We start from the raw sequence: 25,508 nt of genomic DNA, 5'->3' as shown, positions 1-25,508 counted from the left end.
GGAACCTGCTCCACTACAGCCCCATCGACGTGAATGGGGACATGCTCGGCCCTCCTTTTCCTGTTAGTCGACGATCAACTCCTTTGTCTTGCCGACCGTGAGGGGAGAGGTTGTTGTCTTGACAACAGACTGCCAGGTCTCTGACCTTCTCCCTATAGGTTGTCTCATTGTCGTCAGTGATCAGGCCTACCATCGTCGTGTCATCGGAAAACTTAATGATGGTGTTGGCGTTGTCAGTGGCCACGCAGTCGTGGGTGAACAGGGAGTACAGGAAGGGACTAAGCAATCACCTTTGAGGGGTCCCCGGGTTGAGGGTCAGCGTGGCAGATGTTGTTGCCTACCCTTACTACCTGGGGGTGGCCCACCAGGAAGTCCAGTATCCAGTTGCAGAGGGAGTTGTTCACTCCCAGGGTACTTAGCTTAGTGATGAGCTTGGAGGGCACTATAATGTTGAAAGCTGAGCTGTAGTCAATGAACAGCATTCTCACGTAGGTGTTTCTTTTGTCCAGGTGGGAAATAGCAGTGTGCAGTGCAATAGCGATTCTGTCATCTGTGGATCTGTAGGGGCGGTGTGTGAATCGGAGTGGGTCTAGGGTTTCTGGAATGGTGGTGTTGTGAGCCTTGACCGGCCTTTGAAAGCATGGCTACAGATGTGAGTGCTACGGGGCGATAGTCATTTAGGCAGGTTTCCTTGGCGTTCTTGGGCAGAGGTACTATAGTGGTCTTCTTGAAACATGTAGGTATTACAGACCGGGTCAGGGAGAGGTTGAAAATGTCAGTGAAGACACTTGCCAGCTGGTCAGTGCATGTTCTGAGTACGTGTCCTGGTAATCCGTCTGGCCCTGCGGCCTTGTGAATGTTAACCTGTTTTAAAGGTCTTATTCACATCAGCTACGGAGAGCGTGATCACACAGTCGTCCGGAACAGCTGATCCTCTCATGCATGGTTCAGTGTTGCTTGCCTCAAGGCAAGCATATAAGGCATTTAGCTCGTATGGTAGGCTCGCGTCATTGCGCAGCTCGCGGCTGAGTTTCCCTTTGTAATCCATGATAGTTTTCAAGTTTTGCCAAATCTAATGCGTGTCAGAACCAGTGTAGTAGGATTTGATCTTAGTCCTATATTGATGCTTTGACTGTTTGATGGTTCGTCGGAGGGCGCAGCGCAATTTCTTATAAGCGTCCAGATTAGTGTCCTACTCCTTGAAATCGGCAGCTCTAGCCTTTAGCTCAGTGCAGATGTTGCCTGTAATCCATGGCTTCTGGATGGGTTATGCGTGTTCCGTCACTGTGGGGATGTCGTCGATGCACTTATTAATGAAGCTGGTGATTTAATGTGCTAGCAAAACAGTCCTTTAGTTTATCATCTGCTTCATTGGACCACTTTCTGTATTGAGTGCTGGTACTTCCTGTTAGAATTTATGCCTCTAAGCAGGAGTCAGGAGGATAACGTTATGAACAAATTTGCCAAATTAATGGCAAGGGAGAGCTTTGTACCCGTCTCTGTGTGTGGAGTAACGTGACCTAGAGTTTTTTTTTTTTTTTGTGACATGCTGGTAGAAATGGTCAAATGGATTTCAGTTTCCCTGCGTTAAAGTCCCCAGCCAGTAGGAACGTTGTCTCTGGATGAGCGTTATCTTGTTTGCTTATGGCCTTACACAGCTCATTGAGTGTGGTCTTAGTTCCAGCATCGGTTTGTGGTGGTAAATAGACAGCTACGAAGAATATAGATGAAAACTCTCTTGATAAATAGTGTGGTCTACAACTTATCATGAGGTACTCTAACTCAGGCAAAACCTTGAGACTTCCTTAATATTAGAGAGTGCTCACTAGCTGTTGTTGACAAAGAAACACCCCACCCACTCTGATCTTACCAGAGGCTGCTGTTCTGTCTTGCCGATGAAAGGAAAACCCAGCTAACTGTATATTGTCCGTGTTCAGCCACGATTCGTTGAAACATAGGATAATCCAGTTTTTAATGTCCCTTTGATTGGATAGTCTTGATCGGAGCTCATTCAGTTTATTCTCCAGTGATTGCACGTCAGCCAGTAGAACGGAGGGTAAAGGCAGATTATCCACTTGCCGAAGCAGTCTCGCCAGGCATCCGGCTTGTCGACCTCTGTAGTGGCGTCTCCTCTTCTTACGAATGATGTGAATTTAGGCCTGGTCCGGGAAGAGCAGTATAGCCTTCGCATCCGAGTCATTAAAGAAAAGGTCCTCGTCCAGTTGGAGGTGTGTAATTGCTGTTCTGATGTCCAGAAGTGCTTTTCGGTCATAGGAAACGATGGCGGAAACATTATGTACAAAAGAAAGTTTAAAACGGAGCATAAAAACACACAAAATAGCACAATTGGTCAGGAGCCCGTGAAACGGCGGCCATCCCCTCCGGCGCCATCCATTCACCAGGGTTAGAGTTAGGTTAAAGAGTTAAGGTTAGGGAAAGGGTTAGCTAAAAGGGTTAAAAAAAAGTGGTCTAAAATCAGGAAAATAGCATTGTCAGCTGGGCTGGATGCTGTGCGAGTACTAACCTACTTATTGTTAAAAAAAAACACAAACGAACTACACCGTTGAACTCGTCATCAATGTTCTCGATTCCGGAGGACATAAAACAATATAGAGGTAAGATAGATTTTGAGACATGACATGTATTAGCAATTGCGGAGGCGCCAGAGACTTGCGGATGCCAAATCAAGCTCCGTACCGCATCACCGTGTGCCTCCCAAATTTTGCAACAATGCAGAGGGCTGTTTAGCTCTGCATTTACATGATTGGTTGACGGTAGGTGTGGGCAGGAGGTTTTGTATAAACACAAACTCACTTCCTTGACAACTTCCTTCACAACAGCTCTGCTCTGCGAAGCACAAGAAGTATGATGCCTCATGTCTACCAGATTCATCAAAGTATTTGCGTTCCGGTGGAAGTCATTCACTGTCAATGAAGCAGTTCGCAACGCTACATTGGGGGGTGCCTCATTAGGCTGCGGGGCGTTCTGTGTACTGCATGCGTTTTAATATTTTCAACTTGTGCGTTGCTTTGCTGTGTGGTGGTACAAACGGAAGTACACACACAGACTCCAACTAGGTAGCTTTTAACTAGTTGAAAGCGAAGCACGTGCGTCAAGTACGGAAATCTGGCAAAACAAAATGCTTATGCATCTGGTCGACATCGGGCATGAATGTTCTGACTTCTCCGGAGACGGCATCGCAGTAAATGCTGTACGGCCGCAGCAGATGTCGGATTGACCATGCAGAGACTTAATGCCTCTTGAGTAAATCTGAGCTGAAAAAACATTTTCAGGCTATTCCGTTAAAACAACTAGAGCCAACTGTACATTTCAAACTGTATTTTTTTGAGGCGCAGCCATAAACTAGTTTTGTACAATGGCAAGTGATGGTGTTGATAAAACCCACATTTTTAGGATTTTAGCAAGACCTAAACGATATCATAACCGCCATCGATAAGAGACAATACTGTGCAGATGTATTCATCGACCTGGCCAAGGCTTTCGACTCTGTCAATCACCACATTCTTATGTGCAGACTCAACAGCCTTGGTTTCTCAAATGACTGCCTCGCCTGGTTCACCAACTACTTCTCTGATAGAGTTCAGTGTGTCAAATCGGAGGGCCTATTGTCCGGACCTCTGGCAGTCTCTATGGGGGTGCCATAGGGTTCAATTCTCGGGCCGACTCTCTTCTCTGTATACATCAATGATGTCGCGCATGCTGCTGGTGATTCTCTGATCCACCTCTACGCAGATGACACCATTCTGTATACTTCTGGCCCTTCTTTGGACACTGTGTTAACTAACCTCCAGACGAGCTTCAATGCCATACAACTCTCCTTCCGTGGCCTCCAACTGCTCTTAAATGCAAGTAAAACTAAATGCATGCTCTTCAACAGATCGCTGCCCGCACCTGCCCGCCCGTCCAGTATCACTACTCTAGACGGTTCTGACTTAGAATATGTGGACAACTACAAATACCTAGGTGTCTGGTTAGACTGTAAACTCTCCTTCCAGACTCACATTAAGCATCTCCAATCCTAAACTAAACCTAGAATCGGCTTCCTATTTCACAACAAAGCATCCTTCACTCATGCTGCCAAACATACCCTCGTAAAACTGACCATCCTACCGATCCTCGATTTCGGCGATGTCGTTTACAAAATAGCCTCCAACACTCTACTCAAGAAATCGGATGCAGTCTATCACAGTGCCATCTGTTTTGTCACCAAAGCCCCATATACTACCCACCACTGCGACCTGTACACTTTCGTTGACTGGCCCTCGCTTCATACTTGTCGCCAAACCCACTGGCTCCAGGTCATCTACAAGTCTTTGCTAGGTAAAGCCCCACTTTATTTCAGCTCACTGGTCACCATAGCAGCACCCACCAGTAGCACACTCTCCAGCAGGTATATTTCACTGGTAACCCCCAAAGCCAATTCCTCCTTCGGCCGCCTTTCCTTCCAGTTCTCTGCTGCCAATGACTGGAATGAACTGCAAAAATCACTGAAGTTGGAGACTCATATCTCCCTCACCAGCTTTAAACCACAGCTGTCAGAGCAGCTCACAGATCACTGCACCTGTACATAGCCCATCTTAAATAGCCCATCCAACTACCTCATCCCCATACTGTATTTATTGATTTATCTTGCTCCTTTGCACCCCAGTATCTCGACTTGCACATTCATCTTCTGCACATCTTTCACTCCAGTGTTTAACCTCTCTAGGGTAGGGGGCAGTATTTGCACGGCCGGATAAAAAATGTACCCGATTTAATCTGGTTATTACTACTGCCCAGAAACTAGAATATGCATATAATTATTGGCTTTGGATAGAAAACACCCTAAAGTTTCTAAAACTGTTTGAATGGTGTCTGTGAGTATAACAGAACTCATATGGCAGGCAAAAACCTGAGAAGATTCCTTATAGGAAGTGCCCTCCCTGACCATTTCTTGGGCTTCTACACTCTCTTTATTGAAAACTGAGGATCTCTGCTGTAACGTGACACTTCCTACGGCTCCCATAGGCTCTCAGAAGGCGGCAAAACGCTGAATGATGTCTTTGCAGGCCCTGGCTGAAAAACAGTAGCGCATTTGGATAATGGTCGATCAGAGAACAATGAGACTGAGGCTCGTGCACGAGGCGACACCATGTTTTTTTATTTTTTCGTCTTTGAACGAAAACAACGACTCCCGGTCGCAATATTATCGCTTTTTTTACGAGAAAAATCACATAAAAATTTATTTTAAACAGCGGTTGACATGCTTCAAAGTACGGTAATGGAATATTTAGAATTTTTTTGTCACGAAACGTGTCGGGCGCGTCACCCTTCGGATAGTGTCTTGAACGCACGAACAAAACAGAGGATATTTGAACATAACTATGGATTATTTTGAACCAAACCAACATTTGTTATTGAAGTAGAAGTCCTGGGAGTACATTCTGACGAAGAACAGCAAAGGTAATCAAATTTTTCTAATAGTAAATCGGAGTTTGGTGAGGGCCAAACTTGGTGGGTGTCAAATTAGCTAGCACGTGATGGCTGGGCTATCTACTCAGAATATTGCAAAATGTGCTTTTGCCGAAAAGCTATTTTAAAATCAGACATAGCGATTGCATAAAGGAGTTCTGTATCTATAATTCTTAAAATAATTGTTATGTTTTTTGTGAACGTTTATCGTGAGAAATTTAGTAAATTCACCGGAAGTTTGCGGTGGGTATGCTAGTTCTGAACGTCACATGCTAAAGTAAAAAGCTGGTTTTTGATATAAGTATGAACTTGATTGAAGAAAACATGCATGTATTGTATAACATAATGTCCTAGGAGTGTCATCTGATGAAGATCATCAAAGGTTAGTGCTGCATTTAGCTGTGGTTTGGGTTTATGTGACATTATATGCTAGCTTGAAAAATGGGTGTCTGATTATTTCTGGCTGGGTACTCTGCTGACATAATCTAATGTTTTGCTTTCGTTGTATAGCCTTTTTGAAATCGGACAGTGTGGTTAGATTAACGAGAGTCTTGTCTTTAAAATGGTGTAAAATAGTCATATGTTTGAGAAATTGAAGTAATAGCATTTCTAAGGTATTTGAATAACGCGCCACGGGATTCCACTGGCTGTTGAGTAGGTGGGACGATTTCGTCCCACATACCCTAGAGAGGTTAATTGCTATATTGTAATTACTTTGCCACCGTGGCCTATTTATTGCCTTTACCTCCCTTATCTTACCTCATTTGCACACAGTGTATATAGACTTTTTCTACTGTATTATTGATTGTATGTTTGTTAATTCCATGTGTAACTCTGTGTTGTTGTATGTGTCGAACTGCTTTGCTTTATCTTGGCCAGGTCGCTTTGCTTCAGGTTGCTTTGATTTATCTTGGCCAACGCAAAGAAACAACAACACAACATTGTCTCCCTTCTGCATTCAAGCAGCCCTTTATCGTCTTTGGTTTATAGCCGCAGATATTCTCCCATTCTCGATGGTTGACAGTAGGGGGTTTCAGCACCTCGTGAACGTGCTTGAGCCATGTTACGAACTTCCCTTTTGCACCCGTTTCATCAAGCCAAAGTTTTCAATGTATTGGCCGATGCACCTTGTGTTGTATTTCCTTAACAGTGACAGCCCATCCCATTACCCAGGAGTGGGAGATGTACCGTGCTACAGACACGCCTCCTTTATGAGAGTCACAACTGTGCATCTGGCACTGAAGGAAGTGGTGTCATGGTGCGTTTGTAACAAAATGGGAATTTACCACATACGACTGTGAAAAATGTACTTGAATGGCCCTCCAACTGGCAATTACTAGTGGAAAACTCGTCTATCATCCTGACACCCACTTCTCCCACATGGTGACCTCTGACGTCGCCTATTAAAGAAATGACTCTACAACAGCATTTTCGGCACTAAAATGCAACAACAAAACATTATTATAAAAAACATTCTATTATTTTGGTTTTTGAACTCTATCATTTGTTTACAAGCATGATAGCTGTACTTTTAGTTTACTGTTGACTCAGCTTTTTGGGCCATTAGCCAATCAGCATTTCTCAACAAGTTCAAATCACATGAATGTTTCCAACTGGTATTTACAACTCCATAACTGGTAAACCTGAACCAGGTTTTCTTCTGGTATTTTGCCTGTGCTTAGCTCCATTTCTTTTTTTATCCTGAAAAACTCCCCTGTCCTTAACGATTTACAAGCATACCCATAAAATGATGCAGCCACCACTATGCTTGAAATATGGAGAGTGGTACACTTTGTAGTCAGGACAAAAAAATTGCATTGCCAAATTTATTGCAGTATTACTTTAGTGCCTTGTTGCAACAGGATGCATGTTTTGTAATATTTGTATTCTGTACAGGCTTCCTTCTTCTCACTCTGTCAATTAGGTTAGTATTGTGGAGTAACTACAATGTTTTTTTCATCACAGCCATTAAACTCTAGCTGTTTAAAGTCACCATTAGCCTCATAGTGAAATCCCTGAGCGGCTTCCTTCCTCTCCAACATCTGAGTTAGGAAGGACACCTGTCACTTTGTAGTGACTGGGTGTATTGATACACTATCCAACGTGTAATTGATAACTTCACCATGTTCAAAGGGATATTCCGTGTCATCTTTTTTATTTTTGCCATCTACCAATAGGTGCCCTTCTTTGTGAGGCATTGGAAAACCTCCCTGGTCTTTGTGGTTGAAATTCACTACTCGACTGAGGGACATTACAGATAATTGTATGTGTTGTGTACAGAGATGAGGTAGTCATTCAAAAATCATGTTAAACACTATTATTGCACACAGTGATTCCATTCAACTTATTATGTGACTTGTTAAGCACGTTTTTACTCCTGAATGTATTCAGGCTTGCCATAACAAAGGAGTTGAATACTTATTGACTCAAGACATTTCAGCTTTTCCTTTTTTTAAATGTAATAAATAAATAAATACATTTCGATCTTGTCTCATCGCTGCAACTCCCCAACGAGCCCGGGAGGTAAAGGTCGAGTCATGCGTCCTTCGAAACATGACCCGCCTAACTGTGCTTCTTAACACCCACCTGCTTAACCCGGAAGCCAGCCACACCAATGTGTCGGAGGAAACACTGTTCAACTGCCACATGGAGTCGCTAGAGCGCGATAAGCCAAGGAAAGTCCCCCCGGCCGAACCCTCCCCTAACCCGGACGACGCTGGGCCAATTGTGCTCCTAGCTGACCTAACAGTAACTGTATGAAGGCCATAGGATCCACACAGTTATTCAAGAATGTGTAGACTAACAGTGAAATGCTTACTTACGGGCCCTTCCCAACAATGCAGAGAGAAATAATATAAAAATATATAACACAAGGAATAAATACACAATGAGTAACGATAACTTGGCTATATACATAGGGTACCAGTACCAAGGTAGATGTGTATGGGTATGAGGTAGATATGTACATATAGGTAGGGATAAAGTGACTAGGCAACAGGATAGAATATAAACAGTAACAGCAGCACATGTGATGAGTCAAAAGAGTTGGTGCATAAAGGTTCAATGCAGATAGTCCAGGTAGCTATTGGTTTACCATTCAACTAAGTATTTATCAGTCTTATGGCTTGGGGGTAGAAGCTGTTTAGGCTCCTGTTGGTTCCGGACTCAGTGCATCGGTACCACTTGCCGTGCAGTACCAAAGAGATCAGTCTATTAGTTTGATGGCTAGTCTTTTTTTAGGGCCTTCCTCTGACACCGCCTGGTAAAGAGGTCCTGGACGTCAGGGAGCTCAGCCCCAGTGATGTACTGGGCCATACGCACAACCCTCTGTAGTGCCTTGCAGTCAGATGCCTTGCAGTTGCCATACCAAGCGGGGATGCAGCCAGTCAAGATGCTCTCAGTGGTGCAGCTGTAGAACTTCTTTAGGATCTGAGGGCTCATGCCAAACCTTTTCAGCCTCCTGAGGGGGAAGAAGTGTGTGTGTGTGTGTGTGTGTGTGTGTGTGTGTGTGTGTGTGTGTGTGTGTGTGTGTGTGTGTGTGTGTGTGTGTGTGTGTGTGTGTGTGTGTGTGTGTGTGTGTGTGTGTGTGGACCATAATAATTCCTTAGTGATGTGAACTTGAAGCTCTCGACCTACTCCACTACAGCCACGTGGATGAGGGTGTGCTCGGCCCTCTGTTTCCTGTAGTCCATGATCAGCTCCTTTGTCTTGCTGACTTTGAGGGAAAGGTTGTTGTCCTGACACACACTGCCAGGTCTCTGACCTCCTCCCTGTAGGCTGTTGCATTGTCGTTGGTGATCAGGCCTACCACTGTCGTGTCGTCTGCAAACTTAATGATGGTGTTGGAGTCGTTCATGGCTACGCAGTCATGGGTGAACAGGGAGGGGACTAAGCACAGGAGGGGACTAAGCATGCACCACTAAAGGCCCCCATGTTGAGGGTTAGCATGGCGGATGTGTTGTTGCCTACACTCATCACCTGGGGGCGGGCCGTCAGGAAGTCCAGGATCCAGTTGCAGAGAGAGGTGTTTAATCCCAGTAGGGCTGTCCCCGACTAATAAAATTATAATTTTCATTTCAAGTTAAAGTGTACTGTTAGCTAGCTAGCTAACGTTACCTGGCTGGCTAACCCTACTTTTCGTCCAGAGTGTCTAGTGTGCGCTCGGAACGCTCAGCGAGCGAAACGGTCTGAATTTACGAAAGGCCAAACTGACAACGTTTTCAGTTTACGAACACCCAAAGCACACTTTGGCACTCCAGATGTAAATTTACAAACACACCCGTAGTATAAGCCAGCCTTTGGTCTAGAAATATTTGGTTGTTTAGTACATAGCCTTACATGTGAATCCTAAAAGAGATGGGTGGGGCTAAAGCTTAAAAGGGTGTGAACGATGCTGAATGGGTGTAGACAAAGAGGAGCTCTCCAGTAGGTACCAAAACATTCAAAGGTCATTTTCTCAAAAGTGACATTACAAGTTTTTCAACTTTCAAAGCAGAATTACTTCCCATTGTTCCTCAATAGTAGTGTATGATATACAATGTTCTAGCTCTGAGTCTCTACTTTTATCCAATATAAAAAACACAATTAAAAATGTTTGTACACGATCGAGCCGGTTGGTCACATAAAATGCATTCGAATAGTATATATAAAAACAGAAATCCCTTATTTACATAAGTATTCAGACCCTTTACCTATGAGACTCAAAATTGAGCTCAGCTGCATCCGGTTTACATTGATCATCCTAGAGATATTTCTACAACTTGATTGGAGTCCACCTGTGGTAAATCCAATTGATTGGACATGATTTAAAAGGCACATACCTGTCTATATAAGGTCCCACAGTTGACAGTGCATGTCAGAGCCAAAACCTAGCCATGAGGTCAAAGGAATTGTCCGTAGAGCTCCGAGACAGGATTGTGTCGAGGCACAGATCTGGGGAAGGGTACCAAAAAAAAATTCTGCAGCATTGAATGTCCCTAAGAACTCAGTGGACTCCATTATTCTTAAATGGAAGAAGTTTGGAACCACCAAGACTCTTCCTAGAGCTGGCCGCCCAGCCAAACTGAGAAATCGGGGGAGAAGAGCCTTGGACAGGGAGGTGACCAAGACCCGATGGTCACTCTGACAGAGCTCCAGAGTTCCTCTGGAGTTCCTCTGGAGCTCCAGAAGGACAACCATCTCTGCAGCACTCCACCAATCAGGCCTTTATGGTAGAGTGGCCAGACGGAAGCCACTCCTCAGTAAATGGCACATGACAGTCCGCTTGGAGTTTGCCAAAAGACTCTCAGACCATGAGAAACAAGGTTCTCTGGTCTGATGAAACCAAGATTGAACTCTTAGGCCTGAATGCAAAGTGTCGTGTCTGAAGGAAACCTGGCACCATCCCTACGGTGAAGCATGGTGGTGGCAGCATGGTGGTGGCAGCATGGTGCTGTGGGGATGTTTTTCAGTGGCAGGGACTGGGAGACTAGTCAGGATCGAGGCAAAGATGAACGGAGCAAAGTACAGAGAGATCCTTGATCAAAACCTGCTCTAGAGAAGGTTCACCTTCCTGCAGGACAACAACCCTAAGCACACAGCCAAGACAATGCAGGAGTGGCTTTGGGACATGTCCTTGAGTGGCCCAACCAGAGCCCGGACTTGAACCCGATCGAACATCTCTGGAGAGACCTGAAAATAGCTGTGCAGCGATGCTCCCAATCCAACTTGACAGAACTGGAGAGGCTCTGCAGAGAAGAATGGGAGAAACTCCTCAAATACAGGTGTGCCGTGCATGTAGCGCCATACCCAAGAATACTCAAGGCTTTAATCACTTCAACAAAGTAATGAGTTTGAATAGTTTTTTTTATTGACTTTTTTTTTTATACATTTGCAATTTCTAAAAACCTGTTATATGATTCATCATGGGATATTGTGTTTTTTAGATTGATGTGGGGGAAAATAAACAATTTAATTTAAATGTTGAAAATGTCAATGGGTCTGAATACTTTCCGAATGCACTCTATAGTGTAGTTGATTTAGCACATGCCTTATGCAAAACCAACACGTTTTGATTGAGAATTGGAATCATAGTAGCAGCCAAGAAGGCTAGCTCTGGTTTATTTTCTGAAGGCTATGCATATAGTTTGAAACTGACTGACACTTCTGACTTGCACCACTGCAAAAAGTAAAAGAAGAGGAGAGGAGAGAAAAAGAAGCGTAAAATACACCTCAAGACTATAGGCGTCCATAATGCAGGCATGTTTTCACACACCCAGCGCACAATGCATCCATCCTATGAGCATAGGCCTTATAGCCTAGCTGGGCTAACGCAAATGCGTTTAGACCTCCCGGCAAACAGACCACAACGTCACACATGCTAGAGCAGGAACCCTGACCTATCATACAAGAGTGAAGTGTGTGTTTGCCGGGAGGTCTAAACGCATTCATGCTAGGCAATAAGGCCTATGCTCATAAGACGGACGGGGGGAAGAGAGAGAGAGAGAGAGAGAGAGAGAGCTAGACTTAAGAGAGTGATCACAGAAACTCATTTGTTTTGTAGTAAGTCCGGACCCAGTATTAACTTCTATGAGATCAGTGTCTCCCCCGCAGGACGGTTGAGCTAACATAGGCTAATGTGATTAGCATGAGGTTGTAAGTAACAAAACAAAGTCCCAAGACATGGACATATCTGATATGGGCAGAAAGATTAACAAGAATTTAAGCTATCTGCACTGTCCAATTTAGAGTAGCTATTACAGTGAAAGAATACCATGCTATTGCTTGAGGAGAGTGCACAATTATGAACTTGTAAATGTATTAACAAACCAATTAGGCACATTTGGGCAGTCTTGATACAACATTTTGAACAGATATGCAATGGTTCATTGGATCAGTGTAAAATGTTGCACATACACTGCTGACATCTAGTGGCCAAACTCGAAATTGCGCCTGGGCTGGAATAATACATTAAGGCCTTTCTCTTGCATTTCAAAGATGATGGTACAAACAAACAAAGTATTTTTCTTTGTTTTATCTTTTACCAGATCTAATGTGTTATTCTCCTATATTCATTTCAAATTTCCACAAACTTCAAAGTGTTTCCTTTCAAATGGTATCAAGAATATGCATATCCTTGCTTCAGATCCTGAGCTACAGGCAGTTAGATTTGGGTATGTTATTTTAGGTGAAAATGGGGGGAAAAAAGGGTCAGATCCTTAATTAAGTAATGGAGTACTAGATTTAAGCAGTCCACACCAACTACATAATTCTCATGGAAAACCAGGGGATTGTAGTAAACAAAACTGTGTGTCCATTGGGGCTCTTCCTTTTCATGTTTAGCTGGCTCTCATTTCATTGTTGTTGCGCTTGTCTTGTTAATTACTTCCTTTTATATTTGTTCCTAAGCTGCTACATTTTGTGTGTACACGACACATTTTTCCTATACTAACCGTTGGTAGCGGAAGGCACACTAATGCCCTGGACCAGAGCTAAGCTGTCACCTGCTACCACCCATTGAGCAGCAGTTCCTATCGAAATGAATTTATAGCCGTGGTGGCAGCTCTGTGTCCATTCTTACAGTCATATTGGCTACCACAGTATTAGGCTAACTTGCTTTTTAACAAGGAATCATATTCACCTCAGACCTGCAAAGCCTTTTTTTAAAGCTATGCTATGATGATAAAGCTGTTATGACTAGGGCTGTGGCGGTCAACCAGTGATTGTCATGCAAATAACTTCAGGTCTCACGGTATTTGACCGTTAATTAACATAAACACATTTAGTATCTATCTCCTGGCTTCCACACACAGCCTACAAGCCACTGATACAGACCTTTTGGAACATCTACATTTTCAGTCTAAATCCATGTAATGTAGTAGGCTACACCATCACAATAAATCCATTATTTATTTTAGACAGGTCTAAAGAAACATCATATGAAGAAAATGTAATCTATTTTACAAGAACAGCATACCCTCATATCTGGCTATGTTATATGGCTGTGGGCTATGCTAGTTCATTTAGCAGACAAGATTTGCTTAGAATTCCTTGGCATTATTTTATAGTATGAAGAATACAATTGAACATAGCTGAATAAAATAGAGTCAGGAGTGTGCACATGTGGCTGCTCTGTGTTGAGCGGTTAACAAAGAAAGAGGATCTCATTCTTCATTTTGCGTTATTTATGTAACATTAGTTGTGATACAATAGTTAGGCTATATGCTTTGATTTAATACATTCTAAGGCTGCATTCGACTCTAATGATTTGAAAGAAGTCACATGAAAGGCATGCTCTCTGCTTTGTTTCTTGCTCAGGCTGCACACTTCATCACCTCATCACCTGTTTATACAGAACAAAATACAATCATTCAAAATAGGCTACTAAAACATGATTTTGGCCACAGAGATATTTAGCTTATTTTTTTTTATAATAAATTGTGTACTGTTTTAAATTGCATTGTCTACAGTCGGAAGGAAAGGCAGCGAGCAATTTGACCAGATTATTGTTGAGTTGCGTCTCTGTGAAAAGTAGAGAGGCCAAGCCAGGCATACCGCAATATTCAATATACAATTGCAGGAAAACATAGTTTGGAAAGAAAATGGTTATTGCTGTAGAGCGAAGACAAACAAAGGACTATTCTGTCTTTTAGTTATCAAAAATTATCAACCTAATTGAGCCGAACAACAGTATAGCACCAGCGGAGAGCATCTGTAATCTCCCCGGTGATTTCCCCGTGAGTGCGCACTGTGCATATTCACTGTTTATCATTGTTGGGTCAGTGCTACTTAGTTTGTTTTTGGAAAATAATTTCCTCCTCAAGGACGTTCAGAGACTTGCTCCAAAGTCACTGTGCTTAGGGTTGTTGTCCTGTTGGAAGGTGAACCTTCGCCCCAGTCTGAGGTCCTGAGCGCTCTGGAGCAGGTTTTCATCAAGGATCTCTCTGTACTTTTCTCCATTCATCTTTCCCTCATGCAAAGATAGAAGAAACATAGGCCTACTATACTTGCCCAGCCATGCATTGAACTGTCTTTTTTTTTTTTTTTTTCAAACAGTGATTGAGTTATATTATTAGCCTAAATTATGACTATCCAATCTACTCATCACATTACCAATTGTAGGCTATTTTACATAGGTCTGCAAATGCGATTATGCATGTAATGCATTATTATAAAGGTGCATTTTTATGGTAACCGTACGTAAATGTAAATGTAACCGATTTTCCCCAAACTTGAAACTCAGGAGCCGCCAGTTAGGCTAACCCGGTTGTAAAGTGGATTAATGTGCTTAATTTTAAGAATCAAGCGATAAATATAGCAGCACGAGAAAGCTGGATCCTCTTTTCGATAGTGGCCAGTCAAAACTCTCTTTTCACACACTGGGCATCATTGACAAGTGATAGATAATACATAATTTACAAGTGATAATATTGTCACCCATCAGACTATTGTTCATTTAATCTTGTCTTTTACATGTATTAAATAATATGTGACATTTTAGATATTTTAGAATCGACTACCTGTCAAAAGCGGGGGGAATTTATCTATGCATTTAAATAGCGAATGGAGGACGCTTTTCCCTTGGTTCATTTTCATTCCAGCCAGGTAGGCTATACTCCTGTTATAAAGCGAAGCAATGTGCCTAATATAGTAGGCCTAGCCTATTAAGCTGATGGGATCCTCCTCTTTTTAATAGAGGCCATCAAAACTCAATTTTCTCACGCAATTCCTTAACCAATAGAAAATTGGGCAACGTGAGCTCATGTTCATGGTCTCTCATGATGTTTGATTTGATTTTCGAAAACATTTGCATTGATGTCAGAGGGATTAGAGGGACAATAGAGTGCTGAGTACTAGGCCATTACTGACTGGCATTTAGCACGTTTGGTAGATTATTAATGACCATCAGCAGCATCAAAGCACAGCTTTGGAGTTACCGCTGTGGCGGACTGGCGGTAATACGTCACTGTAACACCCCTAGTTATGACTGACTGCTTAGATTTAGATGTATTCAAATCTGGATTTCAAAGCCAGTTCCACTGCTGATTTTCACCTGGGACTGATTTAGACCCGGGATACCAAGTGGGTAAAATTATCAGGTAGAACAGAAAACCAGCAGTACTCTGGACCTCCAGAATCGGATTTGAATATCCCTGCCTTAGGTGATGCTTTACTGCGCAGCACTGCTTTTCGAAGCAGAGGATGACTGTGGAGAGCATGCGGTCAGAGCAAAATGTTGGTTCATCAACAATTCTCTGGTTGCTCCTAATGCTGACATTGGATGCGGACCTGAAATATTGTCTCCACTGGAAGGCTAAGTCCCATTTCTCCACTCTCTGACTTTTTCGCATAGATTTAACAATGATGAGCAACTTCTTCCAGTCAATGCTTACACCATTCCTATGCATTTAAATCCATGACATGGAGTTTGCAAGTGCACACTTCGGGAGAAGGTTGGAGAATTTGGGACACAGGCTACCAGTGGAGGCAACATTTTGCGACATCCGAAGATGTCCAAATCAGCCCTAGACCCTACCACCCTATGTGCTTTTGTAAACTCAGCAAAAATAGAAACGTCCTCTCACTGTCAGCTGTGTTTATTTTTAGCAAACGTAACGTGTAAATATTTGTATGAACATAAGATTCAACAACTGAGACATAAACTGAACAAGTTCCACAGACGTGACTCACATAAATTGAATAATGTGTCCCTGAACAAAGGGGGGGGGGGGTCGAAATCAAAAGTAACAGTCAGTATCTGGTGTGGCCACCAGCTGCATTAAGTACTGCAGTGCATCTCCTCCTCAAGGACTGCACCAGATTTGCCAGTTCTTGCTGTGAGATGTTACCCCATTCTTCCACCAAGGCACTTGCAAGTTCCCAGACATTTCTGGGGGGAATGGCCCTAGCCCTCAACCTCCGATCCAACAGGTCCCAGATGTCCTCAATGGGATTGAGATCCGGGCTCTTCGCTGGCCATGGCAGAACACTGACATTCCTGTCTTGCAGGAAATCACGCACAGTATGGCTGGTGGCATTGTCATGCTGGAGGGTCATGTCAGGATGAGCACTTTATGCCAGTCCTGTCTGGTCCAGCGACGGTGGGCTTGTGCCCATAGGCGACGTTGTTGCCGGTGACGTCTGGTGAGTTTCTGCCTTACAACAGGCCTACAAGCCCTCAGTCCAGCCTCTCTCAGCCTATTGCGGACAGTCTGACCACTGATGGAGGGATTGTCTGTTCCTGGTGTAACTCGGGCAGTTGTTGTTGCCATCCTGTACCTGTCCCGCAGGTGTGATGGTCGGATGTACCGATCCTGTTCAGGTGCTGTTACACGTGCTCTGCCACTGCGAGAACGATCAGCTGTCTGTCTTGTCTCTCTGTAGCGCTGTCTTAGGCGTCTCACAGTACGGACATTGCAATTTATTGGCCACATCTGCAGTCCTCATGCCTCCTTGCAGCATGCCTAAGACACATTCACGCAGATGAGCAGGGACCCTGGGCATCTTTCTTTTGGTGTATTTCAGAGTCAGTAGAAAGGCCTCTCGAGTGTCCTAAGTTTTCATAACTGTGACCTTAATTGCCTACCATCTGTAAGCTGTTAGTGTCTTAACGACCGTTCCACAGGTGCATGTTCATTAATTGTTTATGGTTCATTGAACAAGCATGGGAAACAGTGTTTAAACCCTTTACAATGAAGATCTGTGAAGTTATTTGGATTTTTACTAATTGTCTTTGAAAGACAGGGCCCTGCTGAGTTTAATTCCGAGAGGAAGCAATATGGTGGGTTGCTCTCTAATTGGCCAGGTAGAATTCACTTCTCCTATCCAAACCTCTCAGTCTTACAAAAGTACGTAGGGTGTAGTAACTAGCCGGGGTTGATTTGATATTCAGGGGTAGTAGGCCTATCTCTTTCCTACATTTAGACACTTGGTTGGTTTATTTGTGAACTGACTGTGTCTCCGCTCTCCAGCTTTGGCAATGTCTTAATGTCAAGCCCAGTTTAGTGACTCTGCCTCCCTGGATATGTAAATCGAACATGGCCAATGCTGCTGTCCAAACCCCCTATATGTCAGAGTAGAGGAGCTAGGCTAGGCTATACATCTGGGCAGAGAGATGATATAACGGTGCTGGTGGTAAGAGTGCTCAGTGCTGCAGGGGTTCGGGTAGCTAAGCTTTGTAGATTAAGGGAGACATCGTTCAGACATTGTGAATGGCTGGCATTGTTAGTGCAGCTCAGGGGATCATACATTCGATTTCACAGATGTTCCCGAGAAAAGGTTGTGTGGTTCATGATGATATTATATTCTTACCTATTTATATAGTCATGGGGTTGATGTTTTGATAAGGCTGCACATGGATGATCCCGTGCATCACTGTTTTTTGTGTGTGTGTACGTTAGTGTGTGTGTGTTTGGGAGGATGGGGACGTCACTGACTCTAGTCTCCCTACGTTGTCATCCTGTGCAGACGATCCTGAAGGAGGGCAAATTGGTAAAACAGACCAACTCGTTCCAGCGCTGGAAGAGACGCTACTTCAAACTGCGTGGGAGGACTCTGTACTATGCCAAGACTGCCAAGGTTGGTATTCATTTTTACTCTTTATGTATACAGTGAGCTGCAAAAGTATTGTGACAGTGAGAAATTTTTTGTTGTTTTGGCTCTGTACTATAGCAAATGATACAATTACTATTAATTTGAAGATATTTTCATCCATATCGGGTGAACCGTTTAGAAATTATAGCACTTTTTGTACATTGTACATAGTCCCCCCATTTTAGGGGCAAATTCATGTAATTGTATTTCACACAACATTTCACAACATATTAAGTGTCCACCCTCAGGCCACTACTCTACTACCACATATCTACAACGCAAAATCCATGTGTACGTGTGTGTGTGTGCATGTGTCTGTCCCTGTGTGTGTCTCCACAGTCCCCTCTCTTCCATAAGGTGTATTTTTATCAGGTTATTTTACATCAGATTTTACTGCTTGCATGAGTTACTTGATGTGGAATAGAGTTCCATGTAGTCATAGCTCTATGTAGTACTGAAAAACAGTTTCTATCTCAAGGCCATCAGATTGTTAAACAGCCATCACTAGCACATTCGAGGCTGCTGCCTATAGGCATAGACATGGAATCACTGGCCACTTTAAGGAATGGAACACTAGTCACTTTAATGATGTTTACATATGTGGCATTACTCATCTCATATGTATATACTGTATTCTATACTAATCTACAGTATCTTAGTCACTTAATAATGTTTACATATCTTACATTACTCATCTCATGTGTATATACTGTTGTCTATACTATTCTACCGTATCTCATTCACTTGATAATGCTTACATACCTTGCATTACTCATCTCATATGTACAGTTGAAGTCGGACGTTTACATACACCTTCGCCAAATATATTTAAACTCAGTTTTTGCATTTTTTTTTCTCACAATTCCTGACATTTAATCCTAGTAACAATTCCCTGTCTTAGGCCAGTTAGGATCATCACTTTATTTTAAGAATGTGATGTCAGAATAATAGTAGAGAGAATGATTTATTTCAGCTTTTATTTCTTTCATCACATTCCCAGTGGGTCAGAAGTTTACGTACACTCAATTAGTATTTGGTAGCATTGCCTTTAAATTGTTTAACTTGGGTCAAACGTTTTGGGTAGCCTTCCACAAGCTTTCCACAATAAGTTGGGTGAATTTTGGCCCATTCCTTCTGACAGAGCTGGTGCAAACCTGAGTCAGGTTTGTAGGCCTCCTTGTTCACACACACTTTTTCAGTTCTGCCCACACATTTTCTATAGGATTGAGGTCAGGGCTTTGTGATGGCCACTCCAATACCTTGACTTTGTTGTCCTTAATAAGCCGTTTTGCCACAACTTTGGAAGTATGCCTTGGGTCATTGTCCATTTGGAAGACCCATTTGCGACCAAGCTTTAACTTCCTGACTGATGCCTTGAGATGTTGCTTCAATATATCCACATACTTTTCCTGCCTCATGATTCCATCTATTTTGTGAAGTGCACCAGTCCCTCCTGCAGCAAAACACCCCCACAACATGATGCTGCCACCCCCATGTTTCACGGTTGGGATGGTGTTCTTCGGCTTGCAAGCTTCCCCCTTTTTCCTCCAAACATAACAATGGTCTTTATGGCGAAACAGTTCTATTTTTGTTTCATCAGACCAGAGGACATTTCTCCATAAAGTACGATCTTTGTCCCCATGTGCAGTTGCAAACCGTAGTCTGGCTTTTTTATGGCGGTTTTGGAGCAGTGGCTTCTTCCTTGCTGAGCGGCCTTTCAGGTTATGTCGATATAGGACTCGTTTACTGTGAATATAGATACTTTTGTACCGGTTTCCTCCAAAATCTTCGAAGGTCCTTTGCTGTTGTTCTGGGATTGATTTGCACTTTTCGCACCATGGTACGTTCTGTCTCCTTCCTGAGCGGTATGACGGCTGCATGGTCCTATGGTGTTTATACTTGCGTACTATTGTTTGTACATATGAACGTGGTACCTTCAGGTGTTTGGAAATTGCTCCCAAGGATGAACCAGACTTGTGGAGGTGTACAATTGTTTTCTGAGGTCTTGGCTGATTTCTTTTAATTTTCCCATGATGATGTCAAGCAAAGAAGGTAGGCCTTGAAATATATCCACAGGTACACCTCCAATTGACTCAAATTATGTCAATTAGCCTATCAGAAGCTTCTAAAGCAATGACATCATTTTCTGGAATTTTCCAAGCTATTTAAAGCCACAGTCAAGTTAGTGTATATAAACTTCTGACCCACTGGAATTGTTTTACAGTGCATTTATAAGTGAAATAATCTATCTGTAAACAATTGTTGGAAAAATTACTTGTGTCATGCGCAAAGTAGATGTCCTAACCGACTTGCCAAAACTATAGTTTATCAAGACATTTGTGGAGTGGTTAAAAAACAAGTTTTAATTACTCCAACCTAAGTGTATGTAAACTTCCGACTTCAACTGTATATACTGTTTTTTTCTATACTATTCTACTGTGTCTTAGTCCGTTCCGCTCTGACATCACTTGTCCATATGTATACAGTCTTAATTCATTCCTACTTAGAATTGTGTTTATTGGGTATTCGTCGTGTGATTTGTTAGATGTTACTGCACAATCAGAGCTAGAAGCACTAGCATTTCGCTACACCCGCAATGACATCTGCTAATGACGTGTATGTGATCAATAAAATTTGATTTGATTTACTATGTGTCCGCCCATAGTCTGTGCTGGACTTGGGGACTGTGAATAGATGTCTGTTGGCGTGTATTGGGTATGTATAGGTGTCTGAGTTGTGTGCTAGTAGTTTAAACAAACAACTCGCTGCATTCAACATGTCAATACTTCTCACAAGTACAAGTAGTGTTGAAGTCGATCTCTCCTCTACTTTGAGCCAGGAGAGATTGACATGCATATTATTAATGTTAGCTCTCCGTGTACATTTAAGGGCTAGCCGTGCTGCACTGTTCTGGGCCAGTTGTACATTTCCTAAGTCCCTCTTTGTGGCACCTGACCACATAACTGGAAAGTAGTCCAGGTGGGACAAAACTAGGGCCTGTAGCACTTACCTTGTTAACCTCTATGGGCTAGGTGGGACGCTAGCGTCCCCCCCGTGGTGCACTCCATCAACAGCAGGTGCATTTCAAGAGCGGCAAATTTGAATCCAAATAAATGTCAAAATTCAAATTTTTCAAACATACAACTATCTTACACCCTTTGAAAGATAAACATCTCTTTAATCTAACCACGTTGTCCGATTTCAAAAAGGTTTTACGGCGAAAGCATAAAGTTAGATTATGTTAGGAGAGTACATTGACAATAGCTGTGTGTAATGTTTTGTCAATTCAAAGACAGGGTCACCAAAACCATAAAACCAGCTAAAATGATGCACTAACCTTTTACAATCTCCATCAGATGACACTCCTAGGACATTATGTTAGACAATGCATGCATTTTTAGTTCTATCAAGTTCATATTTATATCCAAAAACAGCGTTTTACTATGGCATTGATGTTGAGGAAATCGTTTCCCTCCAATAACCGGCAGTCAAGTCAGCACCACAAATTAAATAATTAAAATTAGAAAACATTGGTAAAATATTATATTGTCATTTAAAGAATTATAGATTTACATCTCTTGAACGCAATTAACTTGCCAGATTTAAAAATAACCTTACTGGGAAATCACACTTTGCAATAATCTGAGCACTGCGCCCAGAAAAATACGCGTTGCGATACAGACTAGCCGCCATGTTGGGGAGATCTAAAATCGAAAATACTATGTAAATAATCCATTACCTTTGATTCTCTTCATCAGATGTCACTTCCAGGTATCAGAGGTCCATAACGAATGTAGTTTTGTTCAAAAAAGCTCATCATTTATGTCCAAAAATCTCCGTCTTGTTAGCACATGATCTAAGCCCGCCGGACTTCACTTCATGAACGAGGGGAAAAAATATATTTACGTTCGTTCAAACATGTCAAACGTTGTATAGCATAAATCATTAGGACCTTTTTTAACCAGAACATGAATAATATTCAAGGTGGACGAATGCATTCTCTTTTACAGCGTATTGGAACGAGGGTACCCAACATGAACTCGCGCGCCAGAGTCTAATCGGCCATCACCGTTCCATGGCTCTTGTTGGGTCAGATCTCACAGTAAAAGACTCAAAACACTTTGTAAAGGCTGGTGACATCTAGTGGAAGCAATAGGAAGTGCCAAAACATTAATCAACCCCTGTGTGTTTCAATGGCATAGGCTTAAAGGTAATTCAACACATCAGGTATCCACTTCCTGTCAGAAAATGTCTCAGGGTTTTGCCTGCCAAATGAGTTCTGTTATACTCACAGACACCATTCAAACAGTTTTAGAAACTTTAGGGTGTTTTCTATCCATATATAATAAGTATATGCATATTCTAGTTACTGGGTAGGATTAGTAACCAGATTAAATCGGGTACGTTTTTTTATCCAGCCGTGAAAATACTGCCCCCTAGCCCCAACAGGTTAATAGCGTTGTTAAGAAGGCAGCTTAGTGCTTTATTATGGACGGACCTCTCCCCATCTTAGCTACTGTTGCATCAATATATTTTGACCATGAAAGTTTACAATCCAATGTTATACCAAGCAGTTTCGTCTCCTCAACTTGTTAAATTTCCACATTATTCATTACAAGATTTAGTTGAGGTTTAGGGTTTAGTGAATGATTTGTCCCAAATACAATGCTTTTAGTTTTTGTAATATTTAGGACTAATTTATTTCTTGCCACCCATTCTGAAACTGACTGCAGCTCTTTAAGTGTTGCAGTGATTTCACTTGCTGTAGTAGCTGACGTCATCAGCATACATACAGTAGACACACAGGCTTTACTCAGAGCCAGTGGTAGGTCATTAGTTAATCTGTTGAGGACAGACGTTCCGCTAGCGGAACCCCGTTCCGCCTGCGGAACCCCTAGCCAACAGCCAATGGCATCGCACGGCGCGAAATACAAAACCAACTAAAATACCACAATTCAATTTTCTCAAACAATCAACTAATTTACACCGTTTTAAAGATAAGACTCTCGTTAATCTAACCACATTGTCCGATTTCAAAAAGGCTTTACAGCGAAAGCAAAACATTAGATTATGTTAGGAGAGTACATAGACACAAATAATCACACAGCCATTTTCCAAGCAAGCATATATGTCACATAAACCCAAACCACAGCTAAATGCAGCACTAACCTTTGATGATCTTCATCAGATGACACTCCTAGGACATTATGTTATACAATACATGCATGTTTTGTTCAATCAAGTTCATATTTATATCAAAAACCAGCTTTTACCATTAGCATGTGATGTTCAGAACTAGCATACCCACCGAAAACTTCCGGTGAATTTACTAAATTACTCATGATAAACGTTGACAAAATAGATAACAATTATTTTAAGAATTATAGATACAGAACTCCTTTATGCAATCGCTATGTCCGATTTTAAAATAGCTTTTCGGCGAAAGCACATTTTGCAATATTCTGAGTACATAGCTCGCCATCACGGCTAGCTATTTTGACATCCGCCAACTTCGGGGTCACCTAAATTCAGAATTACTATTAGAAAATTGGATTACCTTTGCTGTTCTTCGTCAGAATGCACTCCCAGGACTTCTACTTCAACAACAAATGTTGTTTTGGTGCCAAATAATCCATAGTTATGTCCAAATACCTCCGTTTTGTTCGTGCGTTCAGGTCACTATCCGAAGGGTAACGCGCAAGCGCATTTCGTGACAAAAAAATTCAAAATATTCCATTTCCGTACTTAACCTCTTACATCTAGACGTTCCGCTAGCGGAACACCTGCTCCAATATCCAATGATAGGCATGGCGCGAATTACAAATTCCTCAAAAATACAAAAACTTCAATTTTTCAAATATATGACTATTTCACAGCATTTTAAAGACAAGACTCTCCTTTATCTAACCACACTGTCCGATTTCAAAAAGGCTTTACAGCGAAAGCAAAACATTAGATTATGTCAGCAGAGTACCCAGACAGAAATAATCAGACTACCCATTTTTCAAGCTAGCATATAATGTCACAAAAACCCAGAAGACAGCTAAATGCCGCACTAACCTTTGATCTTCATCAGATGACACACCTAGGACATTATGTTATACAATACATGCATGTTTTGTTCAATCAAGTTCATATTTATATCAAAAAACAGCTTTTTACATTAGCATGTGACGTTCAGAACTAGCATACCCCCCGCAAACTTCCGGGGAATTTACTAAATTACTCACGATAAATGTTCACAAAAAGCATAACAATTATTTTAAGAATTATAGATACAGAACTCCTCTATGCACTCGATATGTCCGATTTTTAAAATAGCTTTTTGGTGAAAGCACATTTTGCAATATTCTAAGTACATAGCCCAGCCATCACGGGCTAGCTATTTAGACACCCGGCAAGTTTAGCCTTCACCAAAATCAGATTTACTATTACAAAAGTTTGATTACATTTACATTTACATTTACATTTAAGTCATTTAGCAGACGCTCTTATCCAGAGCGACTTACAAATTGGTGCATTCACCTTATGATATCCAGTGGAACAACCACTTTACAATAGTGCATCTAAATCTTTTAGGGGGGGGGGGGGGGGTTAGAAGGATTACTTTATCCTATCCTAGGTATTCCTTAAAGAGGTGGGGTTTCAGGTGTCTCCGGAAGGTGGTGATTGACTCCGCTGTCCTGGCGTCGTGAGGGAGCATGTTCCACCATTGAGGTGCCAGAGCAGCGAACAGTTTTGACTGGGCTGAGCGGGAACTGTGCTTCCTCAGAGGTAGGGGGGCCAGCAGGCCAGAGGTGGATGAACGCAGTGCCCTTGTTTGGGTGTAGGGCCTGATCAGAGCCTGAAGGTATGGAGGTGCCGTTCCCTTCACAGCTCCGTAGGCAATCACCATGGTCTTGTAGCGGATGCGAGCTTCAACTGGAAGCCAGTGGAGAGAGCGGAGGAGCGGGGTGACGTGAGAGAACTTGGGAAGGTTGAACACCAGACGGGCTGCGGCGTTCTGGATGAGTTGTAGGGGTTTAATGGCACAGGCAGGGAGCCCAGCCAACAGCGAGTTGCAGTAATCCAGACGGGAGATGACAAGTGCCTGGATTAGGACCTGCGCCGCTTCCTGTGTGAGGCAGGGTCGTACTCTGCGAATGTTGTAGAGCATGAACCTACAGGATCGGGTCACCGCCTTGATGTTAGTGGAGAACGACAGGGTGTTGTCCAGGATCACGCCAAGGTTCTTAGCACTCTGGGAGGAGGACACAAGGGAGTTGTCAACCGTGATGGCGAGATCATGGAACGGGCAGTCCTTCCCCGGGAGGAAGAGCAGCTCCGTCTTGCCGAGGTTCAGCTTGAGGTGGTGATCCGTCATCCACACTGATATGTCTGACAGACATGCAGAGATGCGATTCGCCGCCTGGTTATCAGAAGGGGGAAAGGAGAAGATTAATTGTGTGTCGTCTGCATAGCAATGA

At 42.7% G+C, this 25,508-nt stretch overlaps 1 protein-coding gene across 3 annotated transcripts in view; it reads left to right on the top strand.

Moving 5' to 3' along the window:
* Positions 1 to 25,508, top strand: part of dgkd (diacylglycerol kinase delta) — a 173,936-nt gene that overhangs the window by 14,523 nt on the left and 133,905 nt on the right. For all 3 annotated transcript variants that reach the window (XR_014378845.1, XM_045724294.2, XM_014213440.3), the window contains exon 2: positions 17,917 to 18,027. Coding sequence is in view for 2 of the 3 variants with exons in the window: in XM_045724294.2 (XP_045580250.1) it covers positions 17,917 to 18,027 (111 nt within the window). In the remaining variant the exon portion in view is untranslated. The remainder of the gene's footprint in view (positions 1 to 17,916; positions 18,028 to 25,508) is intronic.

The sequence above is a fragment of the Salmo salar genome, chromosome 09, assembly GCF_965601325.2.
Source record: "Salmo salar chromosome 09, fSalSal1, whole genome shotgun sequence".
Lineage (NCBI taxonomy): Eukaryota > Metazoa > Chordata > Actinopteri > Salmoniformes > Salmonidae > Salmo > Salmo salar.
This window is presented reverse-complemented; position numbering and strand designations above follow the sequence as displayed.